The sequence below is a fragment of the Perca fluviatilis genome, chromosome 12 (assembly GCF_010015445.1).
Source record: "Perca fluviatilis chromosome 12, GENO_Pfluv_1.0, whole genome shotgun sequence".
Taxonomy (NCBI): Eukaryota; Metazoa; Chordata; class Actinopteri; order Perciformes; family Percidae; genus Perca; species Perca fluviatilis.
This window is the reverse complement of record NC_053123.1, coordinates 2,664,579-2,683,910: the sequence shown is the minus strand read 5'-3', so window position 1 is coordinate 2,683,910 and position 19,332 is coordinate 2,664,579. Positions and strand designations below refer to the sequence as shown.

General features: G+C 41.1%; 1 protein-coding gene across 1 annotated transcript in view; it reads left to right on the top strand.

The window, feature by feature from the left end:
• Nucleotides 1-1,088: 1,088 nt before the first annotated feature.
• LOC120569882 (transmembrane protein 50B) overlaps nt 1,089-19,332 on the top strand; it is a 22,524-nt gene continuing 4,280 nt past the window's right edge. The window contains exons 1-5 of the mRNA XM_039818029.1: nt 1,089-1,179; nt 1,807-2,052; nt 3,378-3,490; nt 4,503-4,570; nt 8,107-8,199. Coding sequence (XP_039673963.1) covers nt 1,954-2,052; nt 3,378-3,490; nt 4,503-4,570; nt 8,107-8,199 — 373 coding nt within the window. The 5' untranslated portion in view covers nt 1,089-1,179; nt 1,807-1,953. The remainder of the gene's footprint in view (nt 1,180-1,806; nt 2,053-3,377; nt 3,491-4,502; nt 4,571-8,106; nt 8,200-19,332) is intronic.

Genomic DNA, 19,332 nt, shown 5'->3' with positions numbered 1-19,332 from the left:
CATCGGACTTAAGTTTACCAGAACACAAGGATCAATCTGAGACGAAGAGTTCAGTTAAGCAAAGTTTACTGAAGTCCAGCATAAGAGTTACAACACAATTGTGGGTTCACGAACAGCATCTAAGTTTCCCTGGCAACATACATTAAATCAGAGCTGGTCCACCAAGATCTCGTCTGAAGTGAACTCTGATCTTAGTTTTCCCTGTGAGTGCCAGCTCATGAGGGGGTGAAAGGGAACGAGGGTGCGGACAAACTAGCAAAAGAGATAAGATAGACTTTATTAATCCCACACTGGGGAAATTCCTGTGCTACAGCAGCTCAAAAGAAAAATGTACACACATCAGAATAACACAAATACACATTAATTAGACATAGGAAAAAAATATATGTAAAATATAAGAAATGGAAATATAGAATATAATTAGTTATAATAATATTTGTAATAAAACAACTGTATTTACACAATAAATAACATTTATATTAACAGACAGTATATTAACACAGATATACAGATGAGCATTACTAAAGGAAATAACAGCTCCAATTCCACTTGGAAAAGGTGAAGGAAAAGCTGTGGTTAAGGAGAAAGGAATTGATACATGGCAGAAATGGTGGGAGGACAGAAAAGGAAGGTGATATTATAAAATACAAAAGTCTGTCAGTATAAAGAATGATACGGAAAGGACCAGCAGGGAGGAAATTATAATGACAAGACTCAGAGTGGATCACACAGGACTGAATGACACCTTGTTTTTAATGGGGAAAAGGGAATAGTAAAAACTGTGGAGTTAAAGAAAATGCGGAACATGTCATGTTGTACTGCACATTGAATGAGGTGGAAAGACGGGGGTGTTTAAAGATATTGTTCAGGAGGCAGGGCGGGAGTGGAATCTGATGGGCATACTGGGATCAGAAGGAGAGGGAGAGGAGATAAGAATCACCAGGAAGGCACGAATTACATTTTTAAAAGACACAATAAGGTTGATGAGTAGAATGTAAGATAGCCTGTGTAAAATGACACGACGTAACACACTCCTGTACAGAAGGTGGCGGTATGCACTTAAAAGTTGTTTGCAATCCGCCATTAAACAAGAAGAAGAAGAAGAAGAAGAAGAAGAAGAAGAAGAAGACTGTTGTCTTTTCAATGGAAACTGAAAGCAGTCTCGGGGCTCTTGACAAGGTGGGCAAAAATTACACGTAAACCTAAATACAAAACATGTCATTATGGGTTATTACTATGTTGCCATGGTTATTAAGTTTAACCTCAGTACGTTCATGGTTGACGTTTGCTAACCGGTAGCTGGCTTCCCGCGTTATCGTTGGAAACAAGAAAGCTGCATCCTCAGCTGGACGAGTAACGTGATGTTCTTAGCTTCCTAGTTAGCTCCCTAACATCAATAAAGCCTTGACACAACCTAGGGACGGTGTATTAGCTAATGCTATCAAGCCAATAATGGATTGTATATATAAAACGTGTAGTTGTGCCACTCATAATTTAGTGTAAGACATTTGTGAAAATCAACCAATAATTGAGTATGTCAATTATTTTAATAAGTGCAGTTTATTAGATGAAAATGAAATGAAAATTTAAGACAAGCTGTCCGAACCAAATATACAACAAAATGACCTAAGGATTCAGTGCCAACTGTCCTTATAGTAAGGGCACATTTGTGCTTGAGAAACCCCTCTGAAACATAGCACACTTAACCTAGATCTGTTTCCACGTCCAAATCTAACAGTTACACATCAGACCAATGGTTGTGTATAGAATATGTTAATAATACATCTATGTATGCATCATCTACAGGCAACTCTGACCGAGTCACTGATTTGAGCCAGAAGCAGAGCTGTGAGGAACAGCAGGTGTTGACCCATACAGAGGCAGGACGAGGACTGGTTCACCTGTGCAGAGAAGGATCAGAGAAAAAGAAGAAGGACAGGGAGAGGGCTGCAGATGGCAGGCTTTCTGGATAGCTTCCGCTGGCCAGAGTGTGAATGCATCGACTGGGGGGAGAGGAGGAACGCAGTGGCTTCTATTGTCTCTGGAGTTCTGGTCAGTGGCTGAATGACTGACAGAGACAGAAAACGTAGTTTTACAGCAGAAATATTGGAGTGTGAGTGTATAGAGAGCAGCATTGTTAAAATTATAGGTTGTTGCTTTTCCTGACTGCTATTTCCGAAAAACAATGTTGTGTCTTTAAAGGTGCTGTATTGTAAAAGTGAGATTTACGTGTCTTTTTGGTTATAAAGCAAGTGGAGGTGCTGTATAAATAAATACTGAACTACTAAAGAAATGAAACGCTTAATTAACAAATGTATTCAGAAACTGTGCCTTTGAACGAGCCGTCAGGACTTCCTTACCACCTCAGAATTTTTGTAACTCGCGCGCTGTGCTTTTAGTTCAACATGGTCGACTGGGAAGACTGGCAGAGCAGGTTCGCCTCTACAAACATCTGTGCGATTCTTCATGTACAGACCACAGGGAATCAAACAGCCTTAAATATGTGGTCAGAGAGAGTCACCACACTCGGAAAGGAAGAAACATTTTGCTGGAGAGTGTGGAAAAACATAAGAGATTGTTTTGTCAAAGCTAAAAAACGGCTTCATGGAAAGAGTGTTCCTAACAGTGTTACAGGCAGACAGTAATTTTGATTAGGAGATAAACCACAGTCACGTTTAATACTTAGAGTAGATAAATGTAATGTTTGGCGGTACGTTGGTGTTTATCTTGGATATGTTTGCTGCTGTTGCCAGGCAGCCTGATTTCCTTTACTTCAGCTCTCTTCTTCTCTACTACTGCTTGCTTATTCACAGATTATTTTGTTTGTACGCCCTCTGGTGTTTCAGATAGTAGTGCAACAGGATGCCCGCGCACGGTGTCGAGCGCGAGTATATCTGACGCTTTATAGTGTCGTTACAGTCATTCCCGGCTGCTATTGCGGTGTAGAGAGCGCAGATGCGTAAGACCAACAAATGCTGACCAACGAGAGCAGACTGCGCTTTTTCAAGCGGGGTCTTAAAGAGACAGACGCTAAAAAGGAGCATTTCAGACAGAGGGTGAATACAGGTATATTCAGACAGACCGTATGATAAAAATAACATTAAAGCATGTACACATGTTCTAGTAAACCCCAAATAACAAGTATGAACCTGAAAATGAGAATGATGTGTGGCCTCTAATTTCTTCCCCCACGTCTCACGCCCGTGTGATCATGAGGAGCTTTTAGGACTTAGCCATTTGTAACCCTCTATCTTTCTGTATTCTCTCTTTGACACTAGCTTTTTCCAACATTACAATGTAAGGAGAGTCATGTAATGCATACTGTATCTCATGCATTCAGATACCTCAGATGTTAACCCTGTATTCTCTTTTCCCAGTTCTTCACAGGCTGGTGGATCATGATTGACGCAGCAGTGATGTATCCATCTCAGGAGCAGATGAACCATGCATTCCACACATGTGGCGTGTTCTCCACCATAGCATTCTTCATGTAAGTGCTGGACATTATACGTTGAAAATCTGTCTATTTGGATATTCTTGAATAATGTTCTGTATACCACTTATGTAAAATCAGCTAAATTTGTCGATTTTATTATTTTTTTTATGGAAATTTAAATTGCAAACCCAATGTTTGTCAGAAAAATCGCAATAAGATATTGTTTTCAAAGCGTTCAGCCCTAATAATAATGGTGTGTTTAACATGAACGTTTGCAGAGTTAAGAAGAGGATTTGCTTTGTATGTTTATGGGAGAAAACATTGTATATTATTTAAAAAAAAACATATTATAGCATTTCCTGCCATAAGCCAAAATGCCTATAGTGAAAAAGGTCTATTTCTCAGTTTAGTGAGGTACAAAGGCCACTAATAAACTGTAAATGTATCCACATATCGAAATAGAATACAAATCAAACAGGCCTGCGTATTTAATTGGCAGCTTCAAGCATGTTGTACTGCATCAAACCTGTGGTGAAAAGTGAAAGTGAGGAAAAGTACATCATCAAACAGAAGGCTCTGGAAAGTGAAAATAACAAAGGCTGTTGCACTTTGTTACGGCCAGTTATCTGGCTTATCAAGCCTTGCAAACACGCGCCCCCTCATGTCACATGTCCGTATTTCCCTATCAGCTCGATACTCAAAAGATAATACACTGACATCCTAACATCAACAAACCGCTACTCAAAAGAAGAGGTCGTAGCAATTTCTACTGTTTAGTTTTGTGTTGTGCAGACGGCTCAATGTAAAGTGAGATCTGGGCACTGTCACGATGGAGGGGAGATTACTATAGTTCACAAACTACACATACTACCCACAAAGCTGGTTGAAAATCCATTAAGGCAACACTGAGAATATCTCTTAACATCACATAAAAGCATCTTTTTTTTCTGCAGTTCCAACATTAGAAAGTACTCAGGTCAACTGACTCTGTAGTGTAGAACAGTGAATATTTAGGACCTATTCCTATTTTGTTTAACTGCCTTGTTTGTCGGTGTTTTTATTTTAGGATAAATGCAGTTTCTAATGGCCAGGTGAGGGGAGACACATATGGAGAGGGCTGCCTTGGCAGGACAGGTGTGTTTCTCTAAATGTGTGTGTGTTTATTCATCTATTTATGTATTCCAGTAAATATGCTGCAGCTGACTGCTTTTTTAGCACAATGAACTTAAAGCTATAGTGCTTAGTTTCTGCAGCCCTCTGTTGGTGTGTCCACATGATACAAGCCTTCTGTGACCGTGCACTGCACAATGTGATAAATAATCATCAGTAATGTGGAAATAATGACTATGTGGGTAAAGGCAAATACTACAACAGCTAGAACAGTCTGGATAGTTCAGAAAATGACATCAATTTACTGTAATGCAGCCTTTAAAACCAGGAAAAGATAACACTTGTGTCATATTACGATTTTCAAAATTGAAGACGATATCTAGCCTCATACATTGATGTCACTATAATATCGATATATTGCCCAGCCCTACTTTAACCCCTCTAGCTGCTTAAACTTCTGGCAAAACTCGGGAAACGCCCAGAAACACCAGATGATACGTTAGAGACCAATTGTAAATTATACAATGTCACAATTATACTCAGTAATGTTGCATAATTTTTTCTGCTATACAGCATAATTTTTTCATTAATTTGTTCAATTATACACTAAACAATTGAGACGACGGGAGCACGCCTCGACTCTAGCAAGACTTGTGATTTCATTCCCATGTTGGAAATTTGTCTGTGACAGGGAAATCGCTTTAAAAGTGGTTTGGTTTGAGGTCAGCATAAGTTAATGATATTTTTCGTGAATACAAATGCAACTGCAAAAACAATATATGTATGGGACGGTTATATCATATTAATTTACAGGTTAATAGAGGCCGCAGTAGTCTACATTATAGCACATTGTTATAATAATCAATTTTATAATTGGAACATACACCCAGTTCTTACCAATACATGATTAAAAAGCACTTTTGCACACACACAAAGCTGTCAGGGCCTATACTATGAAGCAAGGTCAACATGTCCGTTACCCGGCTTCACCAAACCTAACAACAGCAGTCTTGCACAAGATGTGACACGACAGTGGTTATCAACTTGTTCAATAAACCCAGGTTTTCCCAATCTAGCGACGAGTGCCTTCATATAAAAGGGGCGGTGTTTGCACCATATGACCAATCACAAACATGGACAAGTCTACCAGAGTATTTTACACAAGAAGAGCAAACGATAATCCTACAAAAATATGAAAAACACAGAGACGTAATACATGCAAAAGGAATACAGTCGCTGCTGCTAAATCCAGGAAGAAAAGCTGGCAAAAAAATGGCAGACGCTGTAAATGTGTAAGTTACAAGGCTTATCAATATCACTGCCCCATCAGTCAGGCACAACAAGATGTGAACATAATTACACTTCTTCACCTGGCAGTGGTAAGCGGTCGTGAGAGCAAATAAAAAATAAATATAAAAACGTAATTCAAAACCATCAGCATTGGCAAAACACGGCTCAAGAAGATGACAAAAATACAGTACGTACTTCCCCCGCTAAATAAAGATACCCATCAGGGAATGTCAACGGGTTTTGTCGGTCTCTAAATGTTCTAGCTTTTCTGAGCGCACCTCTCTCTCTATCTGCACACCGAGTTCCACCGGATCTTCTATGAATGGTGACGCCATTATCAATGGAGTATTGATTGGTCAGTAGGCGGTGCTTTCATACCGGTTGATCTTTAATCTCGAACATAACCTGCTCCCGCGTAGGGTTGGATAGGTAGGGTTTATTTGAACAATTCTAATTCCAAATCCGATTCCTCCTTTTCATTCCGGTTCTTATCCATTCTCGATTCCGATTCTTTGAGAGGTGGAGTTGAAACGGGTCACATGCTTATTTCACAGAGGAAAATTATATTTTTATTCATTGGTGATTTACAGGTTTTTTTTCAACGTAAAATAAAGCCACACTAGAGTGCCACCTGGAAGTACGGTGGCTGCTACGGAAACCAAAACTTGCGTATGTTAAATCTGGATGATTCGATTTTGAAACCAAATTTTCCCAAAGATTCCAATAAAAATAAAAAAAAGATTCCATTAGAATCGTAAATTTTGAAGTTCTAGATGCCCAACCCTACTCCCTAGCAGGTTATTAATGTAACCCAGTAACAAGTGACCAGGGGTCCGTTCCAGGTAGGAGGTTTAACAAACTCTGAGTCTAACCCTGATGTCTGAGTTGATTTACCCTGAGATGGGAAACTCCGAGTTTTCGGTTCCAGAACAGCTGATATGAGTTGGTTCAATCAACTCGGAGTATGTTCACTCAGGGTTACGCGCGTGCACAAAAGGCAGTATGAATTGAGCCATGATTCTACGATTCACCATGGTAACAACCACAAACAAACGGGTCGGCGGAAATACTCATGCGCACAAACAGCGAGTTTGAACATGTGTTTTGTTAAAAAAGCAAGACAGCGGCTGCTGCTGCAAAAGAGAGAGAATTGGTGTGGGAGAAAATTGCTGCTCGAGTCAATGCGTAGCTACACATTCACAGTGTATTAATTTCATATTTAATCACAGTTAACTTATAATATTACTGGTGAAAACTGGAATTGTATTAGGCCTACACCTATAATTTCATTTAGGTGCAATCCTGCGGGCGAAAAAGTAAACTATACTAATCCCATTCTGAGGCTGCACCATGATTAACAGAACTATATGTATAATGATGTATTTCTTTTTAATGGCTCTACTGTCCAGGGAACACTACAAAAAAGTTTAAAAAACGTTTCAGAGCGAGTCACACTTTTCTGATTGCTCTGCATACAGTGGCTTAGCCTACTATTAGCCTACAGTATGATCCGCTACACTGTTGTTAAGAAAACTGCGGTTTGCAAAAACGTAATGCGATACAAAGAATCTGCTGGGATGTTAAAGCCTGTCCACGATGGTTGATGTTAGTGATATGAGGACGGATAAGGTATCTACATATCTAATGGACTGTGATAAAAATACCTCTCAAATCGGTTATGTGGAAATGAAAATATATATATATATATATATAGTCGGGACTCAATACCACGTAAACTCTCTGTGAATTAATACAGCTTTTTCATCAATGGGATCGTCGAAAACGACGTGACATGTTTGAGAAAAAACGTTTTATAATCTGCCAAATATAAACCAATACGTTTTTTTATTCATGCAGATAAAACTGCATTAAAATGCGCCTGATACAGACTGAATGAATGAATGAGGAAATGAGTTTCTCCTCCCTCTCAGTGGGAGGAGACTGAGAGAAACTCGAGGTTTCTTGAAGAAAACCTGCTCCCGACCAGGTTAGGTTCACAGACTCAGTTACCATAGTAACTGACTCCGAGGTTAAGTTACCTCTCTTTCTGGAACGGAAAACCCAGAGTTTCCCTCATCTCAGGGTTAACCAACTCAGAGTTTTCACTAAACCTGCTTTCTGGAACGGGCCTCAGCCGTCATGATAAACAAAACCCTGGGTTGAACCTGAAGCTACCTCGGTAACCCCCGATCCTGCTTGGTAGTGTAGGCCTCTGGTGTGGAGACTACCTGGTGAGCTAATGAAAGTGATTGGTGCGGCTATGCTTGCAGGAGCTCGTCTCTGGCTGTTTATCGGCTTCATGATGATGTTTGGCTCGCTCATCGCCTCCATCTGGATCCTGTTCGGTGGCTACGTGGTGCCAAGTGAGTGTCCCTCCACTTCAACACATTTTCACATTTTCTCTAACTATTCCTTCTTCACAACTTCTTCTGTCCCTGCTTATCTTTTTGTACTTCCATCGATACTTGTGTACCAGGCAAATATTTTCAAAGTAACTTCAGCTTTCGGGATGATTCCATCAATATCAGACATTTAATGATTATACTCTATATATAAATACTGACCTTTTTGTCACATCAATGAATATCTATATTAGTTTTTTTTAGAATTTGTAAGTAACAACTAAATGCATTTATAGAGCGCTTATCGCAGATAAAAATCACAAAGTGCTCTGCATAAAACATAAGATGATACATACAAAAATACAAAGTAATACATTAAAATATAAAGTGCAGATGGGTCAATCAAAAGCCTGTGTAAGAGCTAAAGAGGTCTTACAAAAGACTAGTTAGCCAATTTAGCAGCCAGACAGCCAAGCAGGTAGTAAGTCAAAACAGTCAAGGAGCTACTGTGACACTGATAAAGTGAAATCACGAAGAAACAAGTTGATGGATTATTCAGTACATGTACAGTACTATTCAATTCAATTTTCAATTCAATTTTATTATCAAATCATAACACGAGTTATCTCGAGGTCGAGACCACACTCTATTATTTACAAAGCCCCAACAATTACAGTAATTCCCTCAAGAGCAAGCAGTGCGACCAGTGCGACAGTGGCGAGGAAAAACTCCCTCTTGGGAAGAAACCTCAGACAGACCCAGGCTCTTGGTAGGCAGTGTCTGACGGTGCCGGTTGGGGATGTGATGAACAGTGTCGATAATAGTCACATTAATAATGGAACAGTGACTTCAAATGGTAGTCGTAGTAGTTCATGTCATATCAGGGCGCTGCAGGGTGCTGCAGGGCGTTACAGGATGTAGCGTGGCCCAGCAGAGCAAGGATGGACGTAGCAGGAAGCAGCAGGGTTTAGCAGGACGCAGCATGACACTGCAGGGCACCGCTGAGCTCAGCACGGAGTGCAGTAGGACCACGGCGACAGCTGCAACCAGGATCTTGGTGCCAACGTTCTCCAAGGAAATACACTGGGGGAAAAAACATAAGGACTCCGGGGAGTAAACTCCCCAGAAGCTAGGATTAATAACAAGCATTTCTGGAACGGGATGCACACAAATGGTAATAGAAAGGGAGAGGAGAGAGCAGCTCAGTGTGTCAAAGGAAGGAAGTCCCCCGGCAGTCTAGGACTATAACAGCGTAACTAAGAGAGACAGGTCATAAGGAGAGGTGGCCTGTTTGGGCTTGGAACTCTCCCCTGCCGGATCGGGCTGTGCTGGCCTGCCTCCCTCTACTTTTGTTATATATTATTAATCTAACAATTATGAAGAGAAGCAGGTGGACCAGTTAGGTCAGTGTTTCACGGCGGCACCGCTCCGTGGGCCGCGTTAGAAGATGATGGGGGCGCTTGGAGCAAATATTTTTGGAAAGGGGGTTGAGGTGCCGTTGGGCGGCGTTTGTTTGAAAGCTAGTTTAAACCAAAGATTCACAATAACAATACATGTTTACACTTAAACTACTAAAGAATAAGTAGTCTGCAACATTAAAAGCTGCCAGTTTACAGCACCGCGACTGGACCAGACGGTATCTTCTCTGTGCTTCTGTCAGCTTTGTTTGGTGCAGCCCCGTGCTGCCTTCATGGAAGCGCGGGCCGTAGAGTATATCGTCTTAAATGAGCTCTGTAGCGACACGTGAAGCTGCGTTCAGATAAAGAAAAAACCAATCGCTCGACGGCTCCTGTTGTATTCTTTAAACCCCAATGCAGTAGCACATACTATATTTCACAGTAACAGTTTTTCGTCAGATGGTTTATTAAAACACAACGTTTCCTACTGTACCTGAATGCAGCTTCATTTCACGGAGAAAGAGAGAAAGAAAAGAGACGTCGCGAGATATCGACTGTGCTTTGTTGTTTGGCAAACAGTCAGCTGTTCCATAAACTTGCGGGCAGTTCAGGGCTTATATTTGGTGTTTTAAAACTTTCTTATGGAAGCCATAGAGGCAGTGATGTCACTGTTTACTGTACGGGACTCTCACACCTCCACAAAAAACAGCCGATGTGGGGGTGCGTTTTCTCCAAACGTTTTTTCTGCTATTTACTCCCAAGACAGGCGAGTAGCAAACATAGCTAGACTCTTCTAAGCATTAAAAACGCCTCTCACTAACTTTCAAAGGTTGTAAACTTATTTCCATTCGGCAGTAGGTGTCGTTCTTCAAGTCGTTTGTCATCACCAAAATACGGGTGTGTGTGTGTGTGTGTGTGTGTGTGTTTGTTTTTTTTTTTTGTTTTGTGTGTGTGTGTGTGTGTGTGTGTGTGTGTGTGTGTGTGTGTGTGTGTGTGTGTGTGTGTGTTGTGTTTTTTGTGTGTGTGTGTGTGTGTGTGTGGTGTGTTATCCTTCTGCTTTTACCCTTCGATAAGCTTGTCGACAATTTTAGATTTGAATGAAAAATAGATTTGAATGTTAAAGTGCTAGCTGTTTCTGATTGGCTACTGTTAGTGTTTGTAATAATAATAATAATAATAATAATAAATTTTATTTAAAGCGCATTTCATGACACCCAAGGTCACTTCACAAACAAAAAAGGTCACTTCAAATTATAGTCATCTTCTAAAGGTGCTGAGGTTCACACCATGCAGCAGGTCTTTTGATAATACCTATTTATAGTTTGAATGTTACATATCTAGTCGTTCTGATTGGCTGCTGTTATTTAATTTGAATGTCAAATGGTTGCATTTTAAAAAAAACCTGTAAATATATATCATTTCTATTCACATGGCGTTTTTGATACCTGGGAAACTAATACATGTGTTGTTTGTCATTCAATGATTTGATTTTTTGATTATTTTTGATAACAATAGTAACAACAATAATAGGCCTATATTAGGACGTAATCATTAATATTCAGGGCATTTAGCCTACATAATATTTGATGGGGGGCGTTAGGGACCTGGATAATGGATAGGGGGGCGCTGGCACAAAAAAGGTTGAGAACCACTGAGTTAGGGGGACACTGCAACTCCTCACTCCCTAACTATAAGCTTTATCAAATAGGAGAGTTTTAAGTTCATTCTTGAATGAGGTGACAGTTTCTGCCCCCCGAACCCAGATTGGGAGCTGGTTCCATAGGAGAGGAGCTTGATAACTGAAGGCTCTGGCTCCCATTCTACTTTTAGAGACTCTAGGTACCACAAGTAACTCTGCATTCTGGGAGCGCAGTGCTCTAGTGGGACAATAAGGTATTAGGAGCTCTTCTAGATATGATGGTGCTAGACCATTTAGAGCTTTGTAGGTCAGGAGAAGGATTTTAAATTCAGTCCTGGATTTTACAGGAAGCCAATGCAGAGAAGCTAATACAGGAGAAATATGATCTCTTTTCTTAGTTCTTGTGAGAACACGCGCTGCAGCATTCTGGATCAGCTGGAGAGTCTTAAGAGACTTATTTGAGCAACCTGACAGTAGGGAATTACAATAGTCCAGCCTGGAAGTAACGAATGCATGGACTAGTTTTTCCGCATCGTTTTGAGCATTGCTTTATTATAAAATAATACAACCTAAGCAATGTAAACAGAATCTTGTTTGGATCTACGTATCTCTTACTCTTGTAGGGACGGGGTGCCTTGTGGGGCTCCAACCCCGAATCTTTTTTAGGGTTTCAAAATACCTTCAACTTTACGTAATTTCCCCTCAGTCTCTCTGACTGGACCGGCAAGATTAAGGGCCCTATCTTGCACCCGGCGCAGCGCAAAGTGCAGCAAGTGTCTTTGCTAGTTTAAGACCGACCCAGTTGTCAGTTTCCCATCCAGTGCCCGCGTCGTTTAAATAGCAAATGCACCTGCGGCCATCTTTGCGCCTACACACTATGCTTGCTACACACACACACATTGAAGCGCAGCAGCACACAAACATGCAAAGGCAAATCCTCCATCATAATAGCAATGCTCCAAGGTCCAAATGCTCCTGGCTTTTAAAGGGAATGGGAGATTTTAGTTAATTGCATGTTACGCCCAAAACACACCTATGAATTAATGAAGACACTAAGTACAACCCTTTTGAACCGCACGGACCCTTTTTTCCGCCGTCAAACTAGCAAAAGTGGATTTGGACATGCCCTAAACGCACCTGCGACAGGCGCTTCACGCTGTGCGCTTATATCGTTAAAATAGGGTCCTAAATGTCTTTGAGCACTCGGTATCGGATGCCAGTAACCACAAAATTGCAATTCAGTAGTATCATCTGCGGGTGTGTCTCAGAAGGCAGAGCGGTCGTCTACCAATCAGAAGGTGTGTGTTTCTTTTGCTGGCCACTTCAGTCTACATGTCGAAGATTGCTCCAGATGGTGTGTGAATGTCGTTGAATGTTTATCTGATGAGCAGGTGGCCCCTGTATGGCAGCCTCAGGCTCCAGGGAATCCGTGTGTGTTTTTTTTTTTTTTTTTTTTGTGTGTGTGTGCGTGCGTGTGTGTGTGTGTGTGTGAATGGTGAATGCTGCCTGTAGTATAAAGTGATTTAAGTGCTCTCTTCCTCTGGCTCCTGTCCTAACACTTCTAACGCTAGTCCCTCTCTTTAGAGACTAAGCTTAGCACATTCAAACACATTAGAGTAATAGTTAGAAATAGCAAGGGCCCTTACTAAGGATGTCTATAAACAGAAGAAACAGCTCTTTCAGTAGACTACAGTCTACTTGTTTTTATCAGAATCATAAATGGATTTATTGGAATCAGAATCAGAAATTATTCAAAACATGTATTCAATAAAATGGTTAGAAAAGATTAAAATAGAATAAAAATGATTAAATGGAAAAGCTAGACTAAACTGCCACTGCAAAAAGGCTAAAATATAAGTTATTAAAAACAGACTGCCTCTCACACAATACCAATCCTAAGGAAAGAAAAAGACACACTTCCTCCTTCGTCACATGCTCTATTGTCACACAAATGATACTACAACAGAGAAGGAGGTCTCTAAAACATGCTTAATATCATCACATATGGTCAACAAAACACACACAAACACATAATACAGTTTGAATAAATGCAAATGGTTAGCGGCCGTCAGGCTAGAAGTTAAAGCATTACACACACACACACACACACACACACACACACACACACACACACACACACACACACACACACACACACACACACACAGATCCAGATGTAAATACATACATTGAAATACACAGTTCACTCACTTTAGGCAGTTTAAAAGTTCAGACAGTCAATCTAAAGGGGCAGATGAGACATTTGCTGTTATCACACTCTTCCTGGGGTCTCTCTGCTCTTCTGAAGGCCTCTTACAGAGTGGCACAGTTTTTCTGCACAACTCTCCATTTGATATTCTCTTGTTGGATCAGTAAAAGTCCATTAAAGCACTATTGTGTAACCATCCATACCACTTGCTCATCAAACAGTCTCAAGCAACCTTATCTTCTTAAAGTGGATGTCTTCTTTGGACGCTGGCTTGTGTCGGGAACATGTGAAACTGAAAGCACTTTGGGCCTCTGTGCCCTACTTACATATTGGTTTTCTGATTTGTATTGGAGAATCTTCTTTACATCCCTAACATGCATAGATCCCGATTTGCCAGCATTATAGAAGATTTCAGCAGGTAAAGCTGAGTTGAGTATCTCACTTTTTTCTAATCTTCTTTCTATCTTGATGCTGAGAAAGGAGGCCTGTGCACTGCACTCCATCTTGTCTGATGACCTTTCTCTTATTACACTGACATAATGACATATCCTCTCTGGCCTGGGCAAAAGACATTTCCTGGCTCAGACTGGAGGTAATTGTCGGCTTTTCTCCCACAGCAACGTTACGTGTTTTCTTGTGGTGTGAGGGTGCTTCATGGCAAGGCAACAGAATGGCTCAATGTAATGAGAAGTTCAAATTTAAAAAAAGCACTTGTCCGGTCACTTCATGGATTAAGTACAGAATCACATATGAGGCACTACAGCAGCACTGTCAGCTCATTAACATACAGAAAGAGTAAAGGTCATTTGAGCCATCACTTCATTCCAACAAAATACAAGTTATCGCCATGTGCACAAGATCAAATCAGTGATCACTGGACAGCAGTACACAGGGAGGGGAAACAAATTAAAGGAAATAGATGGAGATATAACAAAGGAGATGCTTCCGTACGGGGCACAAGTGCTCACTGACAGCCTTTGATAGGGTTGAGAATCACCAGATGATACTTAATGTCATATTATTGCAATTTTAGACATATTGCAATTTATGATGTGTTTTATGTTTTAGTTAAAAAGATACATTTCGGGCCCTATCTTGCACTCAGCGCAATTGCCTTTGTACACCGACGCATGTATCATTCCTATTTTGCACCTGACGCACAGCGGACTTTTCCCTCCACAGACGCACATCGGTAAATTAGGGAATGTATTTGCGCTCCCGGGGGCGGTTCAGCGAAAAGAGGAGGCGTGTTCTGGCGCAAACGTTCCCTGGTGCTATTTTGCAGTTTCAGAAAACAATTCCGCCACTGACCAGGAAAAACCTGGTCTAAAGTCAGTGGCGCTAGTCTAAAGTCTGTGGCGCGTTATTCAGATGCTATTTTAGGGGCGCATGCTTGGCCATAATGTAGCGTGAAAAAGAAAAATATTACTGAAAATGCGCTTTAGGTGTTTCAGGAGGCACTTTACAGTACAGTCCTCAAAAAGTCCCAGCATTCTTTGTGGCTTGTTGTGTTTTACACAACATTTCCATGAATCATGGATGCGTTGATGACATAAATGAGGAAATATTAGAGGACTTAAGGAGACGTGATGTTAAACTATGGTGGGATTGGACACTCGATGCGGGTGGATGGAGTGGGGGGGAGGAGGAAGGGGCACAACAGGTGCAGGTGGTGCGTTTTGAGGCCCACGCTGCATGGCTGCAGCAATCCTCTCCAGACTTGAGGAGATGCACCCGAGAGGCCGCAGCAACATCGCCACCCGGACAAGACGGGCATTTATTACTTTGCCGCATCCCGGACAGCTCCCGCTGGCGTGCGCCAGGCAAATCCGCCGTCATAACAGCAATCCGCCATGGAACAAGCGCACCTGCTCTTAAAGGGAATGTGAGATGACGCTCTGATTGGTTATTTTCACGTTACACCCAAACCACACCTAGCTACTTCAGACCAACCCATTTTAGATTTGCGTCGGGCGCAAGACCCATTTATCCCGCCGGTATCATAGCAACAGCGCCCGAGATCCACCCACAAAGCTACTTGCGTTTCACGTTTGATACTTGGGTTTCAGATCGTTAAAATAGGGCCCATAATCTCACTTTCATCTTCAATTCTCACATTTGTTGAAAATGCAAATGGCCAATGGAAGACCTATGTGTTTGTCCTTATGAACAATTTGTGAAGCCAAATACATTTATCCGATTTGACAGACGTGCACGGAGCACGAGAATGACTTGACAAATTACTATTTTTTTCTAAATTATTTGTTCAGTCTGCAAGGAAGCAGAAAGACAACTTGATATATAATTGGCCTAGAAAGAGTCCTGCCTCCTTGCACATCCTGCTTGAAAGGTGCTCCGTTCTCTTCATTGACCGTCTGTCCGTGCTATGTGTTGATCCTCAGTGGGTTTGTCACTACTGGCAACCGTTTCACATTAAAGAAAATCATTTGGCTCTCAGTAGCTACTACATCCGCAAGCAGTAACACTGCTGTGACCGGCTTTGTTCCTGCCTTTGTCACGGTTAGGAGAGCAGGAAGCAGGGGAAGGACCCAAATGCAGATGAGGACAGGCAGACTGAATGATTAATTTTGGAGTTAAGAGGAGTTTACATGGCCAGGGGGAAGTGAGCTGGAGACACAGACAGAAAGCCACACCAGACAAAACGACAACAACGAGACGAGACTGCCCTCGTGACTTGCCACAAGTGTCATTAAATTAAGATTAAATTTAATTTGAAGGAACACATTACTTATGCAGATGCTTTGTAATTTGACCCAAACTATTCACTGATGTCAGTCAGTGATATTTTAAAATTAGCAAACCTTATCATATGCACATCAAGACTCTCACCAAGATTAACTTTTTAACTCTAGACATTTTAATATTAATAATAGATTACATTTGTTAAAGTCAAAGGAAAGGGGGTCACTCATAGTGAAGAACCTGCAGGGAAAGACTGCAGTCCCTCTCAGCTGGAGAGTTCACAGCTCATTAATTTGGTTTTCCAATCCCCGACTTTACTGTTTGGGTTCAGTCTCACAGCTCTCTCCAACCTTGTTTCTAGCCACAGCTGTTATGTTTAGAATATAACAGCTAAAGAGCCAACTATTTCTCTTAGGAGTTGGTGGAGACCAAAAAAACATGGCTCGAATGAGAGTGAATATTGGACTCACATTCTTTAGTTAGCCAGAAAACCTCTCCTACTGAATGATAATGGATGTTGGATCCATTGGAGGCAACTGTTTGCTAACACCTTCACCATCAATTTCACAAGGTGATAATATGCTGGTGTTATTTCTTAAGCTTGTCTGTTGCAGCAGAGTGGCCCAAAAAATTGTTACTGAATTACTCTGGTTTTAAATATGACTCAGCTTGGATGCCGATCAATTTGGACACAATCTTTCACAATCGTCATGCATCTTTCCCTATTATTTTAGTCTTCCACCAAAAGTATGTCCCCAAAACACAGCTTCACCCCCCCAGGTGGGTAATTGCAGTTCCATTGTTTGGCCACTATTTTCAATTTGCTTCAAATGTTGAGGTTGCTTCTTGCTTGTACAATCTACATGGAAGAGTGAGTGAGTGAATAAGGGAACGGTTCTGAACACAGCTACTGAGAGAGAGAGAGAGGGAAAGGATAAGCAGAGGTGGAGGACATGACATCTGTGTAACTAACCATCTGAAGCAAAAGGTTAACAAGACATTCCTAAGGCTCAGAATGCCCAATCACCATGCTGCTCATGTTCCTGGAACTCTGACACTCTCCCCTAACTACACATATTTGCCCTTTGTTGAAACCTATGGACATGCAGACAAAAAAACACTAACTATTTTAAATGCATTAAAAACACATTTTGTCCTAGAACTGCCCTAAAACAGTAGAGCTCCCATGCATGTCTGAGGGAAGCCCAACTTATTCTGAAAATAACAACACATGTCTTAACATACTGGCCAAGACATGTAGTGACTCTTCTAAAAGCCTGTAATAAAGAAAGAAACAAGTGAGCAACAAAGAGTAGAGTTCAAATACTGTACATTCAAAGAGTTATTGCATCCAAAGGATCAGGATCCGTTCTATGATTTCATACCAGGCTTGAAGTGTGCCCCTCTTATCAAAATACAAGCAGCTTGGGAGCAAGCTTCTCACCTTCTCCTACGACATATGGGATGACATTCTCAAGACGGTGCACCCGGGTGCATTGTATATGTGTTTGTCACTCTTTAAGTCAATTTAAAATCGTTTACAGAGCCCACATCCCTAAAGAGAAATGATGTAAACCGGACCCTGAGGTCGAGCCCAGATGTGATTAAAGTAAGGGAGCCAATGCCGCCCTGATGTCATGGCTGTGCCCCAGCTTAGAAACATTCTGGATGGATGTATTTCAAACACTCTCTTAGACTCTGAACCCCCCCAGCAGCCCTGTTTGGGGTTGCCGATGAGGATGCACATCTGAGCGCAACTTAACATAAGGCTCTGTGTAGGAGCCACATATTTTATGTTGTTTATGGTTTCATATTATTTATTGATTATTATATTGTGCACTTATATTATATTAGTAGGTGGTGGGCGTGTTCATCATGGTTTGAGCGGACGTGATAACATATTGCTTTGCTTCACCTGTTCACCTGTTTTTTTTTGGGCTTTGACAGAGAAGGGGTGAGCCTGGGAGCCAACCCTTTAATGTTGACTAATGTTGCGGCTGTAAGCAGTCCAACGAAGTGCTGCCGCGAGGGACTAAACACTGAGAGATGCATTAACACACGTTCAAGATTGTATTGCAATGATTCTTCTTCTTCTTCTTGCACACATACAATTCAATTAGCACTGCAGTTACCAAATGTAAAATTACCTTGTGAATAGAAATAATTACGTTAGTGTGGTGCTAGTTGTATTTTACGTGTGGAGGAATAAATCATTGCAATACAATCTTCAAACGCGTCACGGTGTGTTTATGCACTCTGGCTTTTGCCACTCTTCTAGCCAGAGGTGCAGTTTTGCTGAGACACACGCACACATTGTGGGACATAGTGCAGTTACAGTAGGTCACATCAAATTGCCCTTACAAAATCAGTACTGGCACAAACTACAGTACAGTGTTTTTTTTATTTTTTTTTACCAAAGGCCACATGGAGAACTTTTCTTTTGTAACACAAGAGGAGCCCTTACTCAAAACGTCATCTTCTATTTTCAATGTAAATAAAAAGGAAATAATCCATTATCAATAAATCACCATTAACCAAACTGGTAACCTGAGAGAAATAGCGTACTGTCATATACAGTAGAATACTTTTGGCATTTAGAACTGGTCAAATCAAATTACCCTTACAAAAACAGGCGGGCATAATAATTTTAAAGATATAATATAAAAGGAATGCCTGATGTAACTATAGCTTAATTGCCCATTTTTTAAATGTTATCCAAGCTTAGTATAGTTACTTATTTTTTGTAATCAAGATATCCCGATTACATTAATGATTCATCCATGAAGTTTTGAGTAGAAATGTGTTCTAAAGTACAGCTAAAGATAATCTGAGGCTTCAGCAGTCTGAAGTTACACTAATGAATTGGCTTCTTCTCCCTGCTAGTTGTGTGGAGGTTTATTGCCTTTGTACCTACGTGCGACGTCAACAATGTCTTTACTCAACGTCATCCTGCTGGCTTTTTCTGAAGCTGCTGGGCCTACACACTGCAGTCTTTTCTTTGAGCTTTCAACCGCATCTCACAAACTGCCACTGGCACGCTCAAAGACTACCAGGACATGTCCCTCTGCCCTGGCTCAGCAAGGAAACACTGTCCAGGGGAAACACAAAAAGACTGTAACTTTAGAAGGCGCCAACTTGTTTTGACTGCTGAAGCCTCATATTAGCTTTAGCTGAACTTAAGATGAACTTTAGAATACTCTGGATCT